The 10672-nt window shown below is 47.2% G+C and overlaps 1 protein-coding gene across 1 annotated transcript in view; it reads right to left on the bottom strand.

The window, feature by feature from the left end:
* The window catches only part of LOC111151340 (ring finger protein 43), a 65138-nt gene that overhangs the window by 12158 nt on the left and 42308 nt on the right, over positions 1-10672 (bottom strand). Inside the window, 1 exon segment of the mRNA XM_022509283.1 lies at positions 4396-4518. Within this exon segment, the coding sequence (XP_022364991.1) occupies positions 4396-4518 (123 nt within the window).

Here is a 10672-nt window from a genome sequence, read left to right as displayed (position 1 = left end):
CACACACACACACACACACACACACACACACACACACACACACAATCTGACACAATACACAGTAAAAGTGAGCTGAGTTTGAGAATGGGGGTGGAGTTAGGAAAGAGACTTGGTTTCCCCCTCCCCACAAAGCGTCTCCGTGAAAACTGGTGTGTAAAGCACAAACAGAGACCCCGGCAGCATGCCAGAAGCAAGGGATTTCTGCCCCTAATGGGCTACCTGGGCTGGGCCAGTCAGGAAAGATTCAGTAGAAGAGGTGGAATTCATCTGGGCTTGAAAGCAAGGGTAGGAGGAAATAGAAAGGATATAACCTTTATTGAGACCCACTCTGCCCAGATTGCTCAGGTTTGAGTCCGGAATTTCCTACTGACTGTTATCTGTGAGACTTTGAGCATGTCACTTAACTGCTGTATGCCTCAGTTTTCCTTTCTGTAAACTGGGGATAATAATAGGACCTACTTCACAGGGTTGTTTTGCAGACTATATAAATTAATCCACATAAAACCTTACAGTAGTACCTCAGACATAGTCAGTGTCCCTGAAGTATTAGTTATTGTCATATCAGCTATCACTACATGCTTTGGGTACATGATTTCATTTACTCCTCACAACTCTACAAGACAGTCATCAGTTTTGATTTGAAGAAACTGAGGCTCAGAGACACCAAACAACTTGCCCAGGATCACAAAGCTGATAAGAAATGGAGGCAGGATTCCCACTCAGGACTTCAGTCTTCCAAGTGCCTGGTTACCAGGTTGTGGTCTCTATGGTAGGAGAGGCGGGGCCTTGCTGTCTTCCATCAGGAAAAAGGCCACTGCTCTAGTCCAGGCATGAGGTGACTGGGGCCTAGGTAATCACAAGGATGGCTGTGGAGTTGCTCATAGAGAAACAGAAACCAATTTGGATGACTAGATAGGGGTAGGGGGTGGCAGCGACAGGAACTGAAGAGTCCAGAAAAATCATGGTGAGGGTTTCAGAAAAGATCAAGAGAAGTACCAGTAAAAGAAAAAAACCAATCTTGTTAACTCTGAAAGCATGGGATGATGGTCCCAGTGATGACAATAGAGATAACTGTGATCACTGAGTGGTTCCTATGTGCTTGGCATGGGGCTGAGAGCCTCCATCTGCACTGTCCCATGAAATCTTCACAATTACTTTCTGATGTAAGTTCCATTATTATTTCCTGTCTACGAATGAGGAAACAAGAGGCCCAGAGAGGTGAGCTAAAGTGTCCAGGTCACGCTGAGGGGCAGTGGACATGCTGGGCTTCAGGCCCAGGGCTGTCACCTCAAGACCCCCAGCTCTGTTGATGGTGACGACAGCACTAACACTAATCCGTATTCCAGAGCAGAGCCGATGGAAGTCAGCAGTTCTCAAACTTTTATCGTTAAAACCCCCCTTTTCCCTATGCCTCCCATGAGCCATATATTTGTTATTTTTAAAATTTTCTTTAAAGGTTTTATTTATTTATTTGAGGTAGTGTGAGAGCGAGAGAGAGAAGCAGCAGGGGAAGGGGCAGAGGGGAGAGGGAGAAGCAGACTCCCCACTGAGCGGGAAGCCCAATGAGGGGCTCGATCCCAGAGCCCCAGGATCATGACCTGAGCTGAAGGCAGATGCTTAATTGATGGAAGACAGGGGCTTAACCAGGCACCCCAAGCCATATTTTTTTAAATGTTTTACCAAACTAACTGCATTTGTTATGTATAATTCATTTTCCTATGAGATAACTTATAACCAAAAGCGATAAATAAATATTTTAGTTAAGTTTGTGGGACTTATAAATCTTGGAAGTAGCTCAGACACCTCCATTCCTACCTTCACTGACCTCCTTTGGGCCAAGGGGCCCTAGATAGGAGCTGCTTGGCGAGGCCAAAGAATGAGGTGTGAGGGAAGCCTTGGACCTGCCCCGCTGGAGAACACAGGGCTAGAGCACGCCCACAGAGATGAGGGAGAGGAGAAGCCCTGGGTGAAGCAGCTGAGGAGCTGGAGAACACAGGGCTAGAGCACGCCCACAGAGATGAGGGAGAGGAGAAGCCCTGGGTGAAGCAGCTGAGGAGCGAGTACAGGGGAGGAAGCCTGAGCGGCAACTGCCAAAGCTGTGGAAGAAAGGCAGGTCCCAGGGTCGGGCCAAGGCACTTCTAAATCCCTAATGGTTTTTTGTTTCTGTGTTTGTTTTAGCTCAGGCACTATTTGGTACTTGACATATATCATTTTTATCCTCACAATGATCACTGGGGTAGAAAATAAAAGCCCCATTTTATGGCAGAGGAAACAAAGGCACAATAAGGTTAAGTGCCTCAAAGAGCACTCCCCTCATGTTCCTTGCTTCCTAGCCTCTGCGCATGTGCCTCAGTTCTCCTGCAGGAGTGCGAACCTCCCAGGGGGAGAAGGAAACCTCCCATCCGGACGGCGTCCTGATGTGGCCCAGTGTTCACAGTATGGGAGATCATACTCGGCTTTAGAAGAAGAGTGAAGCTTCTCTGAGGCCTTCTTCCCCCTTCTCTCCTCCCACACGCCTGCATCTCACACGCTCTCTCTCTCTCTCTCTCTCATACACACACACACACACACACACTCTCTCTCTCTCTCTCTGTCCTCACGTTCGTACTACCAAACACTAGGTACTCGTCTACCAAATGAATAAATGAATGGCATTTGCCCATATTCTGTCAAGCAAGGGAAATGGAATAGCCAGAAGCAGGGTAGCTTCAATCTAACAAAATTCTGCTGCTGTTAAAGACCCACATAGTCTTTTTCTTCTTCTTCTTTTTTTTTTTAAGATTTACTTATTTTTTGAAGGAGGGGCAGAGGGAGAGAGATAATCCTGAAGCAGATTCCCCACTGAGTGCCGAGCCAAACGAAGGGGGGTGCTCCACGTGGGGCTCCACGTGGGGCTTGAGCTCAACCATCCCAAGATCATGACCTGAGCTGAAACCAAGAATCAGCCACTTAACCAACCGAGGGTACCCAGATGCCCTAAGACCCACACAGTCTTGCACTGAAACCATGCTCTCCCCCTTCCAGGTGTGTCCTGGCCCCCATTTCCCACATCCTCCCCCGGCCCCCTTCTGCACTGGTGTGGCCAGCCTGGCAGAGCAGCTCCACCCACGTGTGGGGCCACGTTTGAAACCTGCCCACATCCCTGTCCCCTCCGTGGGCTCGTGGAAGAACCCAGGCTGCTTCCTTGAGACTCCTGGCTCAGGAAGCAGGCCTCGGGAGGATCAGGAAACCCCCAAGGGGATCTGGGCCCAGGCACAATGAGCAGGCACAGGGGCTGGGACCCGCAGCTTCCTCTTTTTACCCCACGGGGAGCTGGACCCCTTCCTCTAAGCCGACCTTACTCACCTGCATAGAATCTAACTAATCTCTGGCTTAGGTCACCCTGAGAATCTTCTCATATGCATTTAGTGTTCCCGGCCAGAATGGGAGGCAACAGCACAAGGAGATTAAAAGCCCAGGTTTGGGAAGTAGACAAGGCTCAGTTCAAATCACAGCTCCACCCCTTCCTAGCTCTGTAACCCTAGCAAGTTACTTAGTTTTTTCTTGTTCTTTTTTTTTTTTTTTAAGTTTCTTTCTTTATTTTTTTAATACTCTCTACACCCAAGGTGGGGCTTGAACTCACAGCCCTGAGATCAAGAGTCGCATGCTCCACTGACTGCACCAGCCAGGTGCCCCAGTTATTTAAGTTTTCTGACCCTCACTTGTCTCATACGTCAAATAGAGAATAAAAATGTCTAGCTTTCCTGATTGCTGTGCAAAGTAAACAAGATGATACGTAAAGAATCTGTCCCACCTGGCCCACAGTCAGTGCATAGAGAACGGTAACTAATATTAGAGCAGGAATCACAAATGCACATGTTCACAGGGCCTTTGAGGTAGCAGGCCAGGGAGGAGCGAGGCAAACCCGAGAGCCCGGGACGGTGGAGAGGCGGCAGCTGCCACCAGCTCCGGCCAGCGATGCCCCATGGAAATGTGGAGCCACTGGTTTGCGATCTTGCAGGAAGATGTTTAGGGATAGGGCAATGGCATCTGTTTCTGCTATTCTTGCATATGCTCAGTTAAAATTTCTGAGAGGTGGAAAAGCCCTTCGACTGACCCCTCCTTGCTCTGATCTGGGCAGGGAAAGGGGTTTAGGAACTTCCAGATGATGGGGGGGGGGGGGATATGGGGCAGGCAGCATGCCCTAGATGACAGGTTCTGCTGGTAGAGGGTGGTTGGTGGGGAAAGGATGGAGGCTTGAATTTCCACCCCTCTCAGACCCATCATGAGTTAGGAAAACCTGAGTGAACTGGGCCCATCTCTCCTAGGCAGCAAGGGGACAGAGAACAAAGGGGCCTCTCACGGCCTGGAGCTGGGTGAAGTTCAGAGCGTGTGTGGGGGCAGGTGTGAACCCACCTTGCTGGCCAGGGACAGGCAGGGGCGGGGGGCCCGCTGGGGACTCTCCAGCTTGACGATGCTGATGAATCCAGGCTCCAGATTGTCGTCATCACTGGCATTGCACAGGTACAGGGGGTGGGACTGCAGAGAGAGGGAGAGATGGAGAGGTTAGGGAGGCTCGAGGGGAAGTGGTAAGTGGCAGGAACCAAGTACCTGCCCGCGGTTCCAGGGAGGGACAAGGCAGGTCTCCTAGTGGTATGGAAGAGCAGGCCTTCTCATCTGGAGGTCTCAGAGGAAACTAGTAACCATCAGTTGTCATTTCCGGGGTGCCAGGGCCAAGAACACACGGAGGCAGGGAGCAGGTAGGCAAGAGGGTGTCCAAAAGGGGGACCTCCATGAAGAGTCCACTGCAGAGCCACTCCAACAACCCTCACACTGCCTCAGCCTCTCTAACCTACTTCTTCTACTTGTTCCAAAACCCCAGGCTAAGAGCCCACATCAGCACGTTCAGAACCTTGCCTTCCCTCCATGCTCTCTCCAGGGCATCTGGGTGCCACCAGTGCCTCCTGAGATCCCCTGAGATCCCCTGGGTGCCCCCTGAGATCCCCAGCTCTCACATGGCTTGGGTCTTCTCACTCGGCACTGCCTTGTTCCTCTCAATAGCTCCCTTTGCCCCTGCCCTGGGCCCATCCTGGGATGAAGCTGGGCACGGGCAGGGAGAGTGAGGCTTGGCTAACAGCCCTGAACATCACACTTTCTAGGGGCTCATCCTGTCCTCAGCAGCAATGCAGTAGAGAGGGGCCAGCCCAGCGCCTCTGCTCTGAGGGTGTGGGGGGCCAGTCTGGGACCCTGTGTCCCTAGCCTAGTCGGTGCGGAGCAGTGACTCAGGGGCGAGTGGGCCCAATGTGTGCTGACAGACCAGAGGATCCCCCGAGCAGAGGGACAAGAGTGCCCTCTGTATACGTGAGGTGACTCAAAGGCCCATGTGAGTCTAAGTTCCCCAGAGTGCTGTGAGACAAAGTATGATCTCGCGTGGAAACCCAGTATATGCGGCAAGAAAGGGGATTCTGCATGAGGGAGGCATGCCTACTCCCCTGTCCGCTGCTGCTGAAGCCTAAAGGACTTCCAGAAAGAAGCATCAGAGGAACCAGACAGCATTTTGAATTTATGAGGCTGACTCTGAAGATGACAATGCTGGTGAGGGACTTACGGGCACACTTTCTGAGAGCACTGTCATGCTACTTCCTCTCACTGTCACTGCAGTTACCCGAACATAGTGGGTTCTCAAACACAGACACCACCTAGCTTTGAATTCCATTCTTGTGAATACACATCTTTGGGCAGGGGGTGTTGAAATGGGAGTGCCATTCTTGCTCCCAGAATTTAAGGAGTACGAGTCTGGGGTGACCAAAGTTTAGTGTGGAGAAATTTTACGCACATCCCCTATCAAACCCTGGAAAAAGGCCAGCCAGGGCCCGGGTTGTTCTCGCTTCAGTCCCATTAGTCTGTCTGTCTGCCCATTTGTCCAACCAAACATTCCTTCATTTCTTCATTCTACCAACACTGAAGGCCTCCCTGGTGCCAGGCCCTGTGTGATCCGTGGGGGAGTCAACAATAAATAAGATGGGCTCTTTGCCTTAAAGACGCTCAGAAGACAAGTTACAAATACACTGTAGGGTGATGTTATGACACAGTTTCATGCAAAGGCCTGCAGGACAGTGGCGGGCTTCAGGACTCCCTCGGATTCTGAGCAGGTGGTGCTCACCCGCTGGGCCCACCGGAAAGGGGAGGACGCATTCCTGGCAGAGGAGGTACAGCCTATGCCCAGCGTGGAGGAATCAGCAGGATCTGAGAGGGACTTCCAGCAATCAGGTCTGGTGGGGAGGGACAGGCAGGAGACTAGGCTGGAAAGGTCAACAAGCTCCAGACTGAGGAGCAGAGACTACAGATTTGTACTCGAGAAGGTTCCTCGGTAATGACAGAAAACTGTCTGGGGTGGTCAGGAGGCAGAAGGCAGCTGTTCCAACAGAACAAAGAGGTGGGAGATCCCCCTTCAGGAAACGGATTGAAGCCGTGGGAGTCCACCTTGCTTGCTCTCCAGCTGTGACCCACAGTCAGCCTTCTTCAGATAACTCCAGCATGCCTCTCATGGACCAGGGGGTCAACTGAGGGGGTAGGTCACCTCAGAGAAGAGTTGTCTTTAGAGAAAGGTGTGCAAATATTTAACCACCACTCTGCCCTCAGACCTCTGCAGAGGGAACCAGAGTACAAAAAGCGGTGCCGTATTGTAGGATGCCTCCGATGAGATTCAGGAGGAAAACTTAGTGTCGGAGTCGCCAGACTTGTCTGGTCCTGAAAAGGTTATGGAGGAGGGGAGGGGAGGAAATTAGCCATTAGTCAATGCCTCTTGCATACCAGGCCCTCTAGATGCTATCTCACTATGAGGTAGCTGTGATCATCCCCATCTAAAGAAGAGAATGAAGCTTGAGGCACAGGGAAGTGAAGGTCACACAAGATTATCTGACTCCGGCCTCTGGAGTCATGTAACTCCAAATGAACACAGAGTCAACCCTCCATTGTCCATGCTAGTGATGATGATGATCATTCTAGAAACTACTGTCTCCATCTTAAAGATGAAGAAACTGAGGCATTAAGTGGTTAAGTGACCAGCAAGGAAGAAGTCAAACTTTTACTGTTCGCATATGACATGATACTACATATAGAAAACCCAAAAGACTCCACCAAAAAATCTGCTAGAACTGATACATGAATTCAGTCAAGTTGCAGGATATAAAATCAGTGTACAGAAATCTGTTGCATTTCTATACACCAATAATGAAGCAGCAGAAAGAAAAATTAAGAAACCAATCCCATTTGGGGCATTTGGGTAGCTCAGTTGGTTGGGCGTCTGACTTTGGCTCAGGTCATGATCCCGGGGTCCTGGGATTGAGCCCCATGTTGGGCTCCCTGCTCAGTGGGGAGCCTGCTTCTCCCTCTGCCCCTGCTTGTGTTCTCTCTCTCTCTCAAATAAATAAAATCTTTAAAAATAAAAAAAGAAATCAGTCCCATTTACAATTGCACCAAAAATAAAAGATACCTAAGAATAAACCTAACCAAAGATGTCAAAGACCTGTATTCTGAAAATTATGCTAACAAAAGAATTGAAGATGACACAAAGAAACAAAAAGACATTCGCTCATGGACTAAAAGAACAAATACTGTTAAAATGTCTATAACTGCCTAAAGCAATCTACAGATTCACTTATTCTTTTTAAAATATTTTTTAATTTATTTTTTTTTTAAATTTTTATTTATTTGACAGAGAGAGAGATCACAAGTAGGCAGAGCAGCAGGCAGAGAGAGAGGGGGAAGCAGGCTCCCCGCTCAGCAGAAAGCCCGACGTGGGGCTTGATCCCATGACCCTGAGATCATGACCTGAGCAGAAGGAAGAGGCTTTAACCTGCTGAGCCACTCAGGCGCCTCTAAAGATTTTTTTTTTTTAAGATTTTATTTATTTATTTGACAGAGAGAGACACACCGAGAGAGGGAACACAAGCTGGGGGCATTTGAAAGGGAGAAGCAGGCTTCCTGCCGAGCAGGGAGCCCGATGTGGGGCTCGATCCCAGGACCCTGGGATCATGATCTGAACTGAAGGCAGATGCTTAACTACTGATTCACCCAGGAGCCCCTTTTTAAAAGATTTTATTCATTTATTTGAGACAGAGATAGAGTGAGAGAGAGCACAAGCAGGGGAAGGAGCAGAGGGAGAGGGAGAAGCAGGCTCCCCACCAAGCAGGGAGCCTGATATGGGGCTGGATCCCAGGACCCTGAGATCATGACCTGAGCCAAAGGCAGACACTTCACTGACTGAGCCACTCAGATGCCCCAGCAATCTACAGATTTAATGCAATCCATATCAAAATACCACCAGCACTTTTCACAGAGCTAGAACAAATAGTCCTAAAATGTGTCTGGAGCCACAGAAGACCCCAAATATCCAAAGCAACCTTGAAAAAGAAAAACAAAGTTGGGGGCACCACAATTGTGGACTTCAAGTCATATTACAAAGTCGTAGTCATCAAAACAGTATGGTACTGGCACAAAAATAGACACAGAGGTCAATGGATCAGAATACAAAACCCAGAAAAGAACCCACAACTATACGGTCAGTTGATCTTTGACAAAGCAGGAAGGAATATCCAATGGGAAAAAGAATGTCAACAAATGGGGTTAGGAAAACTGAACAGTAACATGCAAAAAAATGAAACTGGACCACTTTCTTACACCCTACACAAAAATAAATTCAAAATGCATTATAGACCTAATTGTGAGACTTGAAATTATAAAAATCCTAGGGAAGAGCACAGACAGTAACTTCTTTGACATCAGCCATAGAAACTTCTTTCTAGATCTGTCTCCTGAGGCAAGGGAAACAAAATAAAAAATAAACTGTTGGGACTACATCAAAATAAAAATCTTCTGCATAAAAAAAAAAAAAATCTTCTGCATAGTGACGGAAACAATCAACAAAACTAAAAGGCAACCTACAGAATGGGAGAAGATATTTCCAAATGACCTACTTGATAAAGGGTTGGTATCCAAAATATATAAAGAATTTACATGAGAAAGAGAGAGAGAAACAAACCATAAAAGACTCTTTTAGACAGAGAACAAACTGAGGGTTGATGGAGGGAGATGGGTTGGGGGGGGCTAAAGGGGTGATGGGCATTATTAAGGAGGGCACTTATTATAATGAGCACTGGGTGTTGTATGTAAGTGATGAATCTCATCCTTGTATGAGAAGGATGAATTCTACTCCTGAAACCAATATTGCACTGTGTGTTGAATAACTAGAATTTAAATAAATATTTGAAGAAAAAAAATTTATACAACTCCACACCCCCCAAAAATGAATAATCCAATTAAAAAATAGAAGACATAAACAGATTATTTTTCCAAAGAAGATATGCAGATGGGCAACAGACATATGAAAAGGTGCTCGTCATCACTCATCATCGGGGAAGTGCAAATCAAAACTACAATGAGATATGTCACCTTACACCTGTGAGAATGGCTAAGATCAACAACACAAGAAATAGCAGATGTTGGCAAGGATGTGAGGAAAGGGGAACTCTCTTACACTGCTGGTGGGAATGCAAGCTGGTGCAGCCACTCTGGAAAACAGTATGGAGGTTCCTCAAAAAGTTAAAAATAGAGCTACCCTACAATCAGCAATCGCACTACTAGGTTATTACCCAAAGAATACAAAAATACTAGTTCAAAGGGATACACTCACCCTGATGTTTACAGCAGCATGATCTACAACAGCTAAATTATAGAAACAGCCCAAGTATCCATTGACTGATGAATGGATAAGAAGATGTGGTATAGGAACACAAGGGACTATTACTCATAAAAAAAAAAAAAGATGAAATCTCACCATTTGCAATGATGTGGATGGAGCTAGAGAGCATTATGCTAAGCAAAACAACTCAGAGAAAGACAAATACCGTATGATTTCACTCATATGTGGAATTTAAAAACAAAACAAATGAGCAAAGGGGGGAAAAGAGGGAGAAAGACAAACCAAGGAAACAGGCTCTTAACTGTAGAGAAGTGATGGTACTGGGGGCAGGTGGGGGGGTGGGGATGAACTGAATAGGTGATGGGGATAAAGGAGGGCACTTGTCAAGTGATGAGCACCAGGTGTTGTAAGAAGTGTTGAATCACTAAATTCTACATCTGAGATTAATATCACACTTTATGTTAACTAACCAGAATTTTTAAAAAACTAGAAAAAAAAAAAGGTTAAGTAACATGTCCAGAATTACATAGCTGAGATCAGAAGAAATGAAAGAAGTAGGATAATGTAAAAAATAATCATAATAAATTAAGAATAATTTCCATTTTACTTTGAAAACATGATGCCTCCCCCCAACTCATGGCCATCCTAATTTTACATTCCTTAACAAGTCCCTGAAACATTGGTGGTGACTTCCAGGATTCTGTCCTCTGCCTTCCTTTCTTTTCACTCTCCAAGCACCCCCTGGGTGAGTCCAGCCAGTGCATGGCTTTCAGAGATCACTGATGACATATGTGCAGCCCAGACCCCTCTTGACTTCCAGACCAAATGTCCGACATGTACGGCCTGGATGTTTCTGCCTGAAGAAGCTTAAGTGAGACATTTCAATCTCAGCATGTTCAAAATTGAACTAATCATTTTATCCCTCAAAACTACTCCTCCTGTGTTCTCTATTTTAGGGATTGAAATCACCATCCACCTCCTACCCAAGCC

This window comes from Enhydra lutris, unplaced genomic scaffold, assembly GCF_002288905.1.
Source record: "Enhydra lutris kenyoni isolate GAN:26980312 unplaced genomic scaffold, ASM228890v2 scaffoldscaffold26, whole genome shotgun sequence".
Lineage (NCBI taxonomy): Eukaryota > Metazoa > Chordata > Mammalia > Carnivora > Mustelidae > Enhydra > Enhydra lutris.
The sequence above is the reverse complement of the archived record's forward strand: the minus strand, read 5'-3'. Positions and strand labels throughout refer to the sequence as shown.